The sequence below is a fragment of the Strongylocentrotus purpuratus genome, unplaced genomic scaffold (genome assembly GCF_000002235.5).
Source record: "Strongylocentrotus purpuratus isolate Spur 01 unplaced genomic scaffold, Spur_5.0 spur5_scaffold_6, whole genome shotgun sequence".
NCBI lineage: Eukaryota > Metazoa > Echinodermata > Echinoidea > Camarodonta > Strongylocentrotidae > Strongylocentrotus > Strongylocentrotus purpuratus.
Window position 1 is genome coordinate 31,217,366 of NW_022145612.1, and position 16,762 is coordinate 31,234,127.

A 16,762-nucleotide genomic window follows, 5' to 3' on the forward strand; every position below is an offset into this window, starting at 1 on the left:
CCACTGAGCGACTTTTCGCCCGGCGCGATTTTCAATTTTTCGGGAGCAAAAAAAAAAAAAAAAGTTAGGCCCCCTCCCCTAAGAAATCCTGGATCCACGCCTGGCCAGGATTATAGGGTCACTCCTAATAATCTGACGAACAAGCACATAAGAAATAAATATCAGAATAAAAGTGGAGAAAGGTTTTAAAAATACTGAGAAAAAGGGTCCCCATAATTATAGTGTGCTGCATCATTATTCGTTGACCACACCCAAGCACCCGAACCGGAGCACCTCACCACACCCAATCCTAATTCCATGGACAGAGGAGAATATTTGTCGACCTGACAAAAAAAGGTGAATAAGGTCTTTAAGATGCCATGGTCGGGCATGGTCAGGCGCGGATCCAGGATTTCTTAGGGGTGGGGGCCCAAATTTGAAATCACTAAATTTAGTGTGCTGAAATATGAAAATCGGGCCGACCATTATTTCACTCAGTGGGGGGGGGGGGGGGTAGTGAGCACTAATTTTTTGTTTGGCCTTCAAAAATTTGACAAATTGCGTATGTGTATGAGCGCTAGGGGGGGCGGCCGGTTGCCATCTTCAAAGAAAGGTAAAATTTACGTTAAAAAATGTAAAAATACACATCCCCCGCCCCCCCCCCCCCCCCACCCTGGATCCGCCACTGGGCATGGTTACACCAGGGATCTGTAAAAGTCGCAGCTCCCTGCTTAAAAGGTTTTAGGAACCCCCTGGCCCCTGCCGACATCGACAACTCGTTCGCAAAAAAAAAATTGTGCTAGGAGCGAGGAGGCGAATTGAGAACGGGGCGATCATTCAACTAGGTTCTAGACAACGTTAATGATTTGTCCAAAAACTTTCGGGATCTCGCGTGTAATCTTTCGGAGCTTGGAAGCTGTCTCGTTTAAAGATATTATTGAATATTAACAAACTCAAGCAATTCGAATCGGGGATGCAGTGCTTATACGATATTTTCATGTGATTGCTGTCCTGTAGTTTATGGAGTTTTTGGTGAAACAAAAGAACAGACTTCGCCGCAGTGTTACCGTTTCTACATGTCGGTCCCACTAATATAATATTTTGTTGGAAAAATTGAATTGAGGATTCTGAAAATCAAACGTCACTCGGAGCACTGTTGGGAAGTCAAACTTTAAAAATGGCATTGTCTAAGAGAGATTTAGACGAGCTGCGGCCAGTCGTGCAGTCATCAGTTTTAAAAGTGCTTGGAATCAATGAACCAAGTGTTGTTATTGCTGCTGTTAATTGCATTGGCCAGAGAATGTCCAAGACAAAAACTGTCGGTAAGGAAGAGCTCCATTTTGTAAAATATTTGTGATGTAGTCTAGACCTAACTCACCTAAGGCTAAGTTTTAATCATTTCATTAGTACTTGGGCCTTTGGCTTTGTTAGGATCGACTCGATCGTGTAGACCTTAGACTTCGTCTGTTGGAAACATCACAGATTCTAATTTCTATTTTCACGCAGGAATAACGTCATCTAGACTGTAAATTTATGTTTAGGAGATTGCTAGATGGGGATGAATATGAAGGGTGTTGTCGATAATTATTTTGTTATTGTAACAGTAGGTGTAGCTTGATCTAGAAAGTAAATTTAAGTTGGATCTATCTAACCAAGAATGGCAAGATAGATCCTCCTTATCAAAGTTTGATATAAATTATTAGGGAGGCCAATGCCCGGGCGTAAGGCTTCTACACTTACGATTTGTGCGCTCGTCGCCCACTTCAAAAAATTAGCAAAGGGAAAAAAATGATGTAAAAATAAAAATTGAAGAAAATAAGAAAAGAAAATACAATTATACATTTCACAACATACCTATAATCACGGATCTGTAACAGTCTTTCACCATTTGTTGACAATCTTACAGATTTTGACGTTTTTTAATCCAATAATTGTGGTTGCAGACGACCTTGACGCACTCGCACCACCGACTAAGAAAATCCTAGAGGGCGTAGAGGTTTGCTCACTAAAAACCTTCTCATTGGCAGAAGGTAGACCCTAAAAATATGGGATCCGTTTTGAGTAAAGAACTTTTGATAGAGATCAACATTTCAGATGTTCACAATTGCCACTTCTAACAACTAGAAAATATAAAGAAAAAAGATTATATCTTTTTAAATACAGATTTTTACAAACTGAACATTCGAAAGTAGATAGAGTACGATGTTTCTGTCAATCGTGCGTTGGTTTGAGCCCTATAGCTACATCCATCTCAAAATGAGAAGGAAAACAGTGAACAGTGACGTCATTGTTCGCGCCAAAAATAAAGGGTATTGCGACATAATCTGAGCTCCGGTCAGATCGTGCGCAAAGCGTAGTCTTATTTATAGACCCTAGTACCTTATTCTCACAGCACTAGATACGAGTGTCGTGCAGTAATGTATGAGAAGTGTTAAAAAAGATATTTCAGTAAAAAAAAAAGTCTACGTGAGCAGTCTATACTCCAATGAAAGCCATGATTTGAAGGTGTGTGTTGTATGATACATGGTTAGTGAGTGTGTATGTTACGTATAGCGAAAGGGAGAGAGAGAGAGAGAGAGAGTGAGAGAAATATTAGTACACGTACGGTACGTTGCATGCATGGATGTGCGCTATGATTGTGTTCGCTGCAAGATGGATGTTAATTGGACCTCGTAACTTCTCGATCGTTGATAATAAGGAATACTCATGAGGAAATCAAATTATTGGAATGCACATCTAAGGTAAATATCAATGAATTATATATATGTCTATTCTTCATTTTTGAACCATCGTCTTCGGCTCGTAGTAGTAGAAGATGTAATCGTTCGCACATTGATGGCTGGACTTCAGCCTGCATCGGGGCTTGCCTGTGTCGGTGGTGGGATCAACTAAGAAGAAGAAGGTGTGTACGTGTGCGACCGATTCAAGGCTAGCCGCTGTTGAGTGATTGCACTTTCGCGCGAAGTTTTAAACTTCATCACGAACTTTGTCCCTCGGGCCTGTCTAATTATGAACGTAACTTTGCGACATGAAATATAATTGTTTCAAGGCTCTTACGTACGGAAAGGCGTAGAAGGAACCTCATAGGAACTAGCTGGATATCTCCTATTTGATGGAACTTCTGGAGTCGGCAGATGGGTGGATTTTCTTAGTGAAAGTAAATGCTTTCTTTTAATCTTAGTTTTAGTATAAACAAATTAGTAATTAAAAAGTTAGATTTGGGCATTGGCCTCCCTAAAATTATAATTATGATTCTATGTAAATATTTTATCATGCATAAGTTTTCTCATTTCTTGTTTGTTTGCTCACTTTAGATATGTTAAAACCCTTGCTGGAAGATTCTGCCGAGAGGTTTGTGGAGACTCTTTTTGTTGATGTAGCAGGTTTTCAAGTAGGAAATAGAGCTTCCAAGAGAACCACCAAAGAGGATGATGGTTACGAGGGACACAAGAAACGATCCAAACTCTCTCACTTCCCAGGTGAAGAGGAGAATGGAGTCAAGGTAAAAAGGAAAGACAGTGCATTCACCATAATTACTATTTTGCTGTTAATTACAGTTAATGAAACATTGAACAAATACACAAAACAGAGATAGCCCATAGTTAGACAGCCCTTAAAGAGAGGGATTAAAGCACAAATTGCATATGACCAGATATAATTGATTCTCTAGCAAAAGCCGAACAGCTGCCAATGTACAATGATTAGAGTAACTTTGCACCGCTGGAGGATTTGGGTAATTTAACAATGAGCATTGGAAAGCATAAAAGTTAATACTAAATCAAGTGCAGCTGAATTCCTAAGATTGTCTGAGATTACGGATGTAATGATAAAGTTGCCTTATTAGCCTCCATAGTTTAAGGCATCGGATTACAACAGTTGCACATTTTAATGGGCTTTGTAAATGTATGTTTGTGTTTAGGCCCCAGGGCAGCATTTCACAAAACTGTCCTAAGTTTACAGACATCCCATTGAAACTCCTGTATATAAGCACATGTTTTAATAGGTCATCAGTAATCTTAGACTTATTACTGTTTTGAGAAACTGGCCCCAAATGCCTAGGAGAACATAATTTTTGGGAAGTTAAGGTTATATTTTGTTAATACGAAGCACTCACAAGTTATAATTAGCTGGTGTACTTATCAGTCCCCCTAAGTGTATCCTCATCGGTACAAATTGACTGAAATATTTCTCCCTCTGACCTCAGTTTGCCAAGAGTCAGCCGGAGGCCCTGAGGAATGATGCCCTGGAGAAGGCCAAGAAAGCAGCAGAGATTCAAGCCCGCATACAGGCCACCATGATGAGTGCTGGGTTAGGAGGTCTGAAGCTACCACCTATGCCTGGGATTCCCCAGGCACCTGCGATACCTAAAGTACCAGCTACTAAGGAAGATATCAGCGATATGAAATCACCCCCTTCTGTTCTTACAAAGTGAGAAAACATTCTACTATTCTACATCAGTCAAGTCTTTTTTCTTCCAAATGTATCTCTATTGTTGTGTGTTTGCTATTGTTAGTCTTGTTGCCGTTGTTGTTGTTTATCTTTCTCCTTTAAAGCCCCACTGCACTACTTATAGCTACTTGCACCTTTATATAGCAAACAATGCCTAATTGGTTCCTGTTGGACCCCCATGATCCCCTTTGCCTTATGTTGATTGAGAGCTGATTTGATGATATAACCACCTGTCAGTGACCTTGCAGGGAGGTCTACCCCCCCCCCTGGTCAAACTATTACAGACAGGCTTTAAAGCTAATGAATGATCGATTAGTCCAGAGGAGGAATGAAATGATTTCTCAATCTTTAAGAATAAACGTTTGTTTATCTTTTCCTAAAAGCTAATGAATGATTGATTGATAAGTCCAAAGTAATAAAATGTTTTTTGAATCTTCATGCAAGTGTTAGTATTTATGTGAAGCCTTATATTTTATTTATATTTTTTTGGCCCCAGACCAGCGCCTTTGATTCTGGATGAACAAGGAAGAACAATTGATAAATCAGGACGTGTTATCATACTGCCACAACACAGACCAACAATTAAGGTATAGATGCTGTAGTAAATTTGCATTTTATCTTTGACATGTTTCACTTAAATATAAGATCAAATTAATATTGAAAATATGTATGTGATTTTCTTGTCAAATAAAATATGGAGAAATATGAACACAGAGAGTTTGGAATAAGAGCAAGATGTGAAGATGTATTTTTTTTTAAAATTATGCAGAAAAAAACCCAAGACCTTGCATTTTATGAAGATGTATAAAAAAGAGAAGACATTGTGTTTACGAAAATATGTGTGATTCACTGCAATGCTCCATGATGCTTGATAAGTTAATTTGATTTGCTTCTGAATTGGGTCATTGATAAGTCATAGATGGTGACTTAAGTGACTTGATGTACCTACAAGAGCTTATGTTGTGTTTAAACAAATTTTAATGCCATAATTGTACTCTAAAGAAGAGAAAATGCAGGCTACAGACGCTGATGTATTCTTTTCAAGCCATATGCCTATGATGGTAAACAAATGATCTAAATCACTGCAGTACTTGAGGATTTCTGCCAAACTATTCTAACATGTGATACCTGTCAATACGTTTGCATGAAAAACATTTTGTAGACTTCAAAAATGATTATAAATGGATATTTTCATGTGTTTTTAGATATTCACTTTTACTTGTACCATTTTCCTTCTCCAATCTTTTTTTAGGCTAACATCCGAGCCAAACGGAGAGAAGAATTCAAGGTCAATCAGCAGGAGAAACCACAGGACCTCTCTTCAGACTCTAACAAGTTCTTTGACCCACGGGTGGTACCTGTAGTCGGTAGAGGGAACAGAAAGTCATTCAAGTTTCATGACCAGGGCAAATTTGAACAGGTTGCACAAAGGATAAGGGCAAAGGTGGGTTTGTCTCAATTTTGTTTTTTCGTAAAATGGAGTCTGTATACTCTACTGAATTCTGATTGGGTCAATATCAGGGGGAAGTCCCCAGGAAGTGAAAGGTATGAAATGCTAAATTGATTCTTGAAAGGAAGCTGTGTAATGAGAGGGAAAAATGGACAAGATAGCTGGAGAAATCATTACGATTAAAAAATACATGGGTTATTAAACTCTTGCTGGCATACCATCATTTTTCATGCGAACGTCTTTGAAAGCATGAAAAAATATCTATCATTGGTCTTGCTTGGGCACATATCTACCTGTTGGAGCATTTGGTTTATCTGAATGAAAACACTCAAACAGTCTTTTTATCGCAAACTCTCAAAAAAAAATTCTTCTAATATGGCTAAACCTGATTCTAGGTGTACCTGTCAGTCACGTTCAACAAAGGAAAAACCTCGGTCTAATTAAATGTCTTCTTCTTTATGTGCCATGTCCTGAGACGTTGGCGACCATGGACTGCCACAACTTTCTGTCCCATATTCTATACCATCCACATAATCCTCCTTCTACCCCTACTCCTCCTCCCCTCAATTCTTCCAGTCAGTGAAATTTTTTCCAAACCATTATTTCGAATAACATGACCCAAGAAGCTCAGCTGTCGACCTCTTATATTATTCAGAAGCTTTCGTCTTGTTCCTGCCATGGCAAATACCTCATTATTTGAAACTCTTTCTGTCCATGAAATTCATAGCATCCTTCTCAGGAACCAAACTTCACAAATTTCCAGTCGCTTAAATGTACTTTTGGTAAACTCAATTGTATACCTTACTTATTAGCCCCAGCACTGGTTGTAAATTTAAATAGAATATGAGCTACAATATTTTTCAAATATGGCATTTCTACTATGCACACCTATATACATGTATGCTTCTTACATTGACTCATGGTATTTCCCTTTGCAATCTATTCCAGTCACAACTAGAGAAGCTTCAGAATGAGATCTCTCAGGCAGCTAAGAAGACTGGAATCACATCAGCAACCAAACTAGCCTTGATCACACCCAAGAGAGAATTGGTAAGAACAATTAGACAAAATCAGATCTGTAGCTATGAAGGCTGTGCATAACCGTGTAATGAGGTACTCGAGTACACTCCCAGGCTTTCAGGCGACTACTCGAATACTCCGGCTACGATAACCCACACTATTTTACTGCAAGTTGCAATTGAAGGCGCCGATTTGTGCTTGTGAATTTCTCACAAATAATAATAACTATGTTGTTTTAAAAACTAAAGATGACAGACAAATTATCCTCCAAGTTCAAACAGAAATCTGGACATTGGCAGCTAGTTTGGTCCTAGTTTCTGAGTGGTGAGTTGACAGTGACACCCATGTATGATTGAGCTGGGAAACAATTTTAGTCACGGTACCCTGCCGGTGCTTATCCGGGCACAGGTGAGCTTCGGCCGGCCCGCATACTGCCAGTAGAGAAAAAAAAATCAGCAAAAAAAAAAAATGCCGGCCGTGTATTCGAGTACGACAAAATCGTACTCGACTAGTTGTCAACAGTGCGAGTACTCGTCGCAGCCTTAGTAGCTATATCAAACAACTCTCAACTCTAAAGAGTTAAAGATGCAGAAAATATTACAAGGTCTTCCTTTGAATGTTTTGAATCAGTATCAGGCACAGACTGATGTTTTTGCACTGCCCCTGCAATTGAAGTTATATACTTTAAAAAAATATATATTAACTTGTATTCATTAAATGAATATGTTTAAAATTAATTTATTGTTTCCTTGCTGTATTGGTAGGTAGACTGTATACATACATGCCAACTCTTCAGATTAAAGAGGAACATTCCTCTTTTTGGGAGAAGATAATTATCATTTTAATGCAGGTGTTCCTCTTCCTGTACAAATTTGTCTGTAGTATTGAATAGGAGAGTTAGGATTGTTCCTCTTTTTTTTGAAAATAGCATAATTTGTACAGATTTCTGATTTTCAAATGTTGGCATGTATGCTGTATATCCCTGTACAATTTCGGACCATGGTCCGCATCGGGAATGCAATGCGTGTCAATCCGGACTGCCCAGAAGGCTCTGGTTCTTTGTTTTCTTCTTTTTTTAGTGCGACGATTCCCCTTGAATCAGATATAAACCTAACATCAGTCTCATTTTCTTCAGAATTAAAAGTCTCATTACTGTAAGTTTTAGGAGTAGATTTTCTGAGTCTGAAACAAAATTAAGTAATATTGTGAATCGTGTCCGGCTTTCCAGGAATTAATAGCATTTTATTCTACTTTTTCGACGTAATAATTTTTGTGCAAATGGCATCCTATGTGTTAGAACTTTTAGCTTTTATGGAAATCACATCGGGACCATAAAGGAAAAACTTTAAGAACCCCTTGTTTAAATTATTTACTAGTTTGTTGCTCAACTGTATTACTTGCTAATTCTTTAATATGATAGTTGTCTGTCTTTAAAAATCCTGAAAAAATACATTCTGTTTATCTCCTTCTCCCTCCATTTAGAAAGAGAATGAAATACCGGGTGTTGAATGGTGGGATAGTTTCATCCTTCCTACAGAGACATATGCAGATGTGAGCAAAGGTACCGCTCAGGCTAGTGGAACAGATAAATTAGTAGGCATCACTAATTTGGTAGAGCATCCCATTCAAATCGAACCTCCAGGTAAGATAGCGTCACTTGTTTTAGTCTCGTCCTAGTACCTGCAAAATAACAAGTTTGGAGAGATACCACCTAGTCGGTTGTTAAAGAAATATACACGAGTGTTTTGTTTGTATTGAACTCCAAGCTATATAAGGTTACATTGAATGGAATACAAGTATATCCCATGAATTGATGGGCATATACCAAGAGTCGGCATGACAAGTGAAATATTTTCATAGCGAATGCAATGTACCCTTTTATATCAATTAAGCAAACCTATTCAGTATTATCAACAATTATATAAAAATCTAGTACCTCAACCCATGTGTTTTTGTATCAACTTCAACATTAAAAAAAGGGATCAAAACATATTTTGCCCTTACCCAAGCATTTGGTAATGGCTGTGCCCATACATCCACTGTCCTAGCCTAGGCGCATTTATCAAATGTGCTTGCGTACCCCAAACCATGAGATATGGAAAAATATTGGATGGTCATCCGGGTACTTTTGCACAAAGTCTAAGATACTCTGATAGTACTGGTTGCCAATACAAATAATACAGTGTAATACAAAATCCTATGTAAAATAATTAATGTGATCTATTGTAGCTTTGTTGAGTTGAGATAAATACATATGGCATTAATAATTGCAGATCTCAACATAAAAATCAAGCCTTACCATGTTATTAAAGGGGAAGTCCACCCTGAAATTAAGTTAGTTTTAATAGGAGTAAAAAATTAGAGAAACAAGTCAGTGAAAGTTTGAGCAAATTCCGATTAAAAATAAGGAAGTTAGGATTTTTGAAGTTGTGATCAATCAAACACAAATTGGCAACTCTATGACGTATCATGCGAGCTCAACTTCCATTTGCTCAGTACTAAAAAAATCTACAATTTTCATTTTCCCTCAAGAAAAATTTCAACCATACATGCACCCTAAATATAATAATTGCAAATATGTTTCTATACTTCCCCTGCAAGGAACAAATATATATTCCGTCATCAATAACGAAGAAAACATGATTTTATGGAATATTATGCACAAAGCAAATGAAGGAGAGCTCGTATAATAAGTCACAGAGTTGCCAATTTGTATTTGATTGATCACAACTTCAGTAATTCATAACTTTCTTATTTTCATTCAGAATTTGCTCAAACTTTCACTCACCTGATTTTCTTATTATTCTGCCTCTATCAAAACAAACTTATTTTGGGGGTGGACTTTCCCTTTAAAGTAGCTACATGTAGTTCACTTTTAAGATGATACTAGAAGTGACTAAACAAGGTATAATGCTGTGCGATAGCCTTCTGTGCAATTCTAATGACAGTTTTAGGTGGACTTTCATTTATCCACCAATATTGGTCAGTAAAGGAAAAGATTCTATTGCAATACAAAAAGGTGATGATTTAGTCAAGAACTTGGAAGAAAATGACTTGTGAAGCTATAGTTATCAAGCAAATAATAAACATCATGTTTGTTTCATCAACGTACAGCTGAGAAGAAAGATGTTGAGCTTCCTATTTATCTGACAAAGAAGGAGATGAAGAAACTGAGGAGGCAAAGGAGGAGAGAAGCATTAAAAGAAACAACAGAAAAGATCAGAATGGGCCTTGAACCACCACCGGAACCAAAAGGTAATACTTTATCTCATACTTGAATTTTTATTTCTTCACCATTACATTATGGTTGTTCTTTTGTCGTTGCAAGATGAGTATGATATCTACAGTTGATATACAATTTTCTCAGTTTGTAGATAAAATCTACACATGAACAGATAAGGGAAATTCCCTTGAGGTCAACCAGACGATTAGACAATAGCTTATCCGTCATCATGCTTTAGAAATAATCATTAAATAAAGTTTGCACAGTTATTGTTCACTGTCAATCAGTGAGTACTACCGGTAAGTACCCCTACAAGGAGGGTCAAAGTTGAAATAAAACTCTGTTCTGTTGGGTATCAATTTTGTTCTTTCTGGCATTCTTTTAGATTGTGTGTTTGTCTTTTAACTCTAGAGATATGTTTTTTCTATTAATCTTGCACAGTACGCATGGCAAACCTGATGAGAGTATTGGGTACAGAGGCTGTCCAGGATCCTACTAAAGTAGAAGCACATGTCAGGGCACAGATGGAGAAAAGACAAAGGTATAGATTTGATTCATTCATCCAATAGTCACATTTAAAATCGTTACTTTAAAGATAAACTTTAGTACTGGTAATGCGATTGCATTGTGAAAGAAAAGGTGTGGAAAGGATCAGAAACAGTTGATCATGTAGCATGTAAGTATTGGTGTGCACTGCAAGGTTCTGGAGTCATCAAAATCATAATAAATTTGACCGAGTCTTGGTAAAGTAACAAGCACATACACGGAAAGCTATGTATGGGACAACACGCATGGTGTCGGGGTTGGTACTACCTTGATTCCTTGTCTTTCTATGCTCATTACTCAGCCAGTATACATTTTCTTCCAAAATTGTTTGGCACATGTCATTTATTTGTAATCTTGAACATTCAGTGTAAGTTTCGTTTGATTCTGTGAGAAATAATTTTCTTTTTTTTACCAGTACTCAACCTTCTCTTTAAGACTTGAATTGAATGGTCCTACTAAAGCAAACCACAAGACGAAACAGTCTCTTGCAAAAGCTGACAAGAATTTTAATGAACCAATCTTGAAATGCAAAATTCAAAGGAATTTGGCATGATAGAGGAAATTTGTTTAAAGCCTTTCTGTTTGGCCAGGAGGGATTAGACCTCCCTACCTGGTCACTGACAGGTGGTTATCTTATCAAATCAGCTCTCAATTAACATAAGAAAAAGGGAATCATGGGGGACCAACAGGTACCACTTAGGCATTGTTTGCTATATAGAAGGTGCAAGTAGCTGCAAGTAGTGCAGTCCTGCTTTAAAACCACATTCCTTGTAATGCGCTTGGGTATGCCCACGGCTGTTGCTGATAACTTGATGGCTCTTCTCTTCCATAGGACACACGAGGAAACAAATGCAGCGCGGAAGCTGACTACCGAGCAACGGAAGGAGAAGAAGGAACGCAAGATGAGAGAGGACACCTCGACGGGGGTCACTGTGAATGTCTACCGGGTCTTGAACCTCAACAACCCAGCTAAACGCTTCAAGGTCGAAGCCAACGCCAAGCAACTTCAGATGACGGGCATAGCTGTGGTGCACAAAGATATGAATTGTGTGGTGGTAGAAGGGGGTAAGTATTCATCCAAAGCTGAAGAGTATTTGAACGGTAGAAAGATAGAAGGATCAGTTTTAGAATTAAGGATTTTGTTGACAAGTGAGGATCCAGAATAAAACAAATCTATTCTTGTATTGCACCCAAGTATAAATCTGACCAAGTTAAATCAAATTTTAAAATCGTTGTTGAAAAAAAAAGTACTGGTTGCTGTTATTCAAGCCCTGATATACATTATATCTCAGATCTCATTCATTTCGCAAAGATTGAAAACTTTCTTTAATCTGAAAACACATGAAATTGTTAAAGGGAGATTTTCTTCAGTTTTCCATGTGCAGATTCGCTGACACCAGACCTGGTGGGAATAATATTTATGGGTGCACAAGTTTCGCACAAAGCAAACCTGTAGTTCCATCATGAAAAACTCATTAGTCTATGGGTGAGGGACCACATGGGAAGATAGGTGGAAAATGCAGAGCATTACATAAGGTCTGTTTGTCTTCAAACTGAAGGCTAATCCTGGTGATTGACTGGTGAATTCCCCGTGATAGCTCACTACTATGTGTCTCTAATATCTTGCTAACTATGTACTGTGTTCTATTTTTCAGGACCAAAGCAGCAGAAAAAATTCCAGCGGTTGATGTTGCACAGGATCAAATGGGGGGAGGATAAAAGGAGCAAACATGATGGTGAGTTTGAGAAGCACATTCAAGTATATTATCCCACCCTTCTCCCTCGCCCCCACCCCTTAAGCAATGGAAGATATTTTCATTTAGTAACTCTTGTTATTGAAGCGGAAAAATTGTAGTTCTGTAGCGATTACTACTTGCATTTTTAAGTCCTTTTGTGGCATGGGTGGCCAAGTTTAAGAGATAGTAACAGTCTATGCAAAATATTTTCTGCCAACATTCATTTACAACTATTGTCTAAACATTTGGTGGCTCAGAAGATAGCACCATCAAGGATAGCCAAGTTTTCACAACATTTTTGACATTTGCAATTATGAAGTATGTCAAATCCAAATGAAAAGATGTTATATATTTTTGATCACCAGTTACCGGTATGCTACTATTCGTCTAATTTGATGGTAGTATTGCTTCAGAGCTAGTGTTAATGAACTATTAGTGTTGCAAGGATGGAATATATGTGAGAGTCTCCATGTCAATTTATGATTCTCATCCAAATAGATGATGACTCTGGAGATGAAGCGGTCAAGTCCAACCACTGTCAGCTGATGTGGTCAGGGATGATCAAACAACGCAACTTCAGTGACCTTCACTTCAAGCTGTGCCCTACAGAAGCGATGGCCAGAGAACAGTTCAAGAAGCACAACGTGGAACACTACTGGGGCCTTGTTCACAGTCAAAGTGTCCTGGATTCAACTGACACATGATGGATGAACAACAGTTTGTAGAGATCAGTCATCGAAGCAAAATGTCTGTATTTTTGTCACTTTTCAAATGTGAATGTTATTTTGAAGTTTTTAATTGTTTTATGAAGCCTTTTTTGCTCTAAAGCTTAAAGTTTTAAAAAAATTGACTGATATAAAGAGCGAGCATTAATATTTTCATACATGATAGGACTGAGAGCAATTCGTTGCTCATTTACTCAATAGCAAGTACATCCTTAATAGATGATGGCAAATCAATAGAAATGTCAATACACTTTGGTTGCTTTGTATTAAACTTTTTTTTTTAACCTTGCACGTCATTTTGGTCAGTTTCATATTTAACATTCTATTGGAAACTGATTTGATTTGCATAGGCAAAATGGTCAAATGAATGATTGCAAGTATTATGCAGTCCAACAAGGGAATATAAGAACAAAACTAGATAAAAATCTAAGATGGTATGCTTTGGAACACACAATTTCAAAATGTAAGATCACATAAACCTGATTTTTGGGTACTGGTAAGATTTTATTTACGGTGAAGGCCACCAAATTTCTTTATTATCAGTGCGATAAACTTTCTCCTTTAACCCTCAAAAATTGGTAGGTCACAAAAAGGAATTTTGGATAAACATAGGATTGTCTGAACATTATGAATTTCTTGTTTTGTGCCACTGTATAAAATCCAAAAGTTGTAGTGGTGTTCTATGAAAGTTATCCATAGACGATGTGATCCCATTTTGAGATTGTGTTTCATTGTATCTAGAGCAAAGGTACTTTCATGCTTTATTGCTGTTTCTGTTTCTATCTCTCAAGCCAATGGAGATATATGAATCTACGGCAGTTGAGGCAGGCAGGCCACAGGATAAAGCCAACACTCCTCTGGTAACGAGTCTTATCTGCTATTAAGTCGAGTCTAAGTATGTTATCCATGTTAATGTTTTGTACATTTGACATGTCTCCATCAATAAAGGTGGTGCTGTGTAGTATAGCATGTCTGTGGTCTTTTGGTTTCAAGGTGTTAGTCTTTCAAACATTTAAGAAATCTTTATAAGATTTTTTTTTTTAAACAGAGCAAGCCAATTAAAACTGCAAAAAATAAAAAGCTTGAAGAATTTGAAGAATTACTTAGCTTATAATTTTGGTGTACTTCTGCCATGGGTTAGAATCTTACTGACCCGCAAACAGATGTAAAAGTTGATGAAAAGGTAGACAACCTTTTATGTAAAAAAAAAAAAAAAAAAAAGTAATTTTTCCAGAAAACGTATTCCTTATTTCTTTTTCCTTATTATCAGGCTCTTCCTTTTGATTGAATTTTTATTTGAAGGGAAGAGCATATAAGTAATGATCATACTTATTATATCTAGTAAATAGCCATGTGATGTTTTGATCATCTATATTGCAAGATTTTTGTACTTCTTTTCCTGGAATGAATAATGCAAATCAAAAAAAGGTACTTTAGCTTACTAAAATATCAGTTGACGATGAAAGTAATTCCTTTCCCCTGTCTCTTAAGGTGTAAAGTATTAACACTACAAGCATGATTGTTCCAAATGTAGCTCTTTTTATTGGTTATATACAAACATGCATATATATTATATGTATATATTTAAATATATATATTCATCTGAAACGACAAAATGCGAAGTTGATAAGATATTGTTATCTTCTTCTTTTTTGTTGGGGGGGGGGGGTGGTTGGTCATTAAGTTTGGTTGTAAACGCCCTGATCAAGTACAATATATATGGAAACTAGTTCATCAATTATACTCGAGCAATTGATGTCACTAATGGGGGTACGTGTCAAGGTGCATGAGAAGTAGGAGGAGTACTCTCATTTACATACAACTGTAAAACACGTAGTGCAAGATGTGATTGTACATTACTTTGGAATTGTGGCAAGATTACACCAAAATGGAGAATATCTAAAGAGAGGATGTTGTTTGTTTAATGTCTCAAAGACATGCATGTCATAATTGGTTTAAGAACTGTAGCAAGATTGTGGATCATACAAACATTTATCCTCAAATTTATGCTGATGGTTTCATAGTGTTTCTCTGAACCAATTTAAGCTTGCAAGCATACAACAAAGAAGTGATGTAAAGCAGTCAAAGCGGTTTAGTTTTTATTTTAAATGGGCATTGCTTTGGTAAACATGATCATGCTCTTAATATGGTATATTTGATAATTTTCTAGTACCATCTGCTACATCATTCGTTAAAAACATAACAATCCCTTTTTGGAGTAATGGAGCTGGAAATTTGAGATGCTTTGAAATGTATTACCAGGTGTTTGCCACGATTCTTGTAGCAATGTACATGACATGGAGAAATCATGTATGCCTTGAAGTTTTTTTGTTTTGATCTTGTTTCTCCAGTTGGAATCGAATGATCTCATCTCTCCTAACTCAACCCACCAATACAACGTATAAGGTAGGTTTCATCACTGTGCTGATGTATAAAAAATGTGTATGCGGATTACAAATGTTGTATTTATGATATAGATCCAGGATGGTGCACGCATTATCTTCTGTTTTATTCTTTGATTGCTCTTCTGGTTGTTTTTTGGTTGGGCAACATGTAGGAAACAAAGAAAGCATGCTTCCTGTTATCTTGTTGCTCACTAATGTGTGGTATACTTGTGGATCTATACGGCGATGTAGTTCTGTAGGCCTTTCCCACTCCGGATCAGCACCTTACGAAAGAGTCCTTATTTAAATTTTATGGGTTCTTCTTATTTTGGCAGATTATTCTTGTTATGAATTTGTCAAGATATTGCATCATTACGCGAGTTTACAAACAAGCAAAATGTCAGATTTATTATCTGTTGATTTCTAATTACTTGATATGTGAAGAAAAGGGTAGTAAATCTAACTTCACTCTTTCAGGGTTTTTCTAACAGATTGTTACGACATCATTTGAAATGTACAATTGTATTTTTATTTAGATCATTCTGAGAACTAAATTGATTATTCTAGGACATGTGTTCAGTTCTATTCAGTGTAAAAACGAGAAGAAACACTACAATATCAAGCAGCATACCTTACCCTCCTTTATACATAAGCTGCACATATTTTATCCCATTTGATAGTAGTGTATGCGAAGATTAAATTTTTTACTTTTTATTGTGACAACAGTCTCATCTTATCCATGTTTTTGTTTGATGATTGTACAGAGCACTGGAGGAATGTTTGTCATAAAGAGTACAGCCCTAACATTTGCTAGAGTTTCTGTTTGGATATGATACTTATGTTTTGTAATTTTGCTTTGATATGTTTGTATGCAACGTTCCAAAATATCTCTTATGTGAAAGGAGGATCAAAATAAAACTTGTAAATAACATCTGAAATAACAAATTGTGAGATCATTGTTTTATTGCCTTCTCTTTGAAAGTACATATGACTTTTCTCATTATGATCTCATTACATGTATATGTTATATATGCTCCTGTTCTTCTTTCTTTTTCAGCCATATTATGTCACCTTATGTATCTATCTTTCCATCTCTTTATCTTTTCATTTATCCATAGTCTCATTATATCCCTCTCTCTTTGCATGTATCTTTAGTGTCGTCTCTTTCATTTTGTTTTAATTCTCTCTCTCTCTCTCTCTCTCATTCTGTGACACTTTCTTTCATCTCATTCTTGTTTTTGTTTTGCATA

General features: G+C 36.9%; 1 protein-coding gene across 2 annotated transcripts; it reads left to right on the top strand.

The window, feature by feature from the left end:
* The first annotated feature begins 826 nt into the window (after window positions 1-826).
* Window positions 827-16,453, top strand: LOC105437086 (U4/U6 small nuclear ribonucleoprotein Prp3-like). Of its 2 annotated transcripts, XR_004066817.1 has the most exons (13): window positions 827-1,301; window positions 3,294-3,481; window positions 4,184-4,407; window positions 4,925-5,015; window positions 5,681-5,872; window positions 6,827-6,928; window positions 8,381-8,540; window positions 10,013-10,153; window positions 10,563-10,662; window positions 11,500-11,732; window positions 12,323-12,403; window positions 12,902-13,988; window positions 15,480-16,453. XR_004066817.1 is itself a non-coding variant. In XM_031000532.1 (12 exons), the coding sequence occupies exons 1-12, from the start codon at window positions 1,157-1,159 to the stop codon at window positions 13,105-13,107; spliced, it is 1,863 nt and encodes a 620-aa protein (XP_030856392.1). In that variant the 5' UTR covers window positions 827-1,156; the 3' UTR covers window positions 13,108-16,450. The 2 variants fall into 2 exon arrangements, 1 of the variants encoding a protein (XP_030856392.1); XM_031000532.1 differs by having other exon boundaries at window positions 12,902-16,450.
* The last annotated feature ends 309 nt before the right edge of the window (window positions 16,454-16,762 follow it).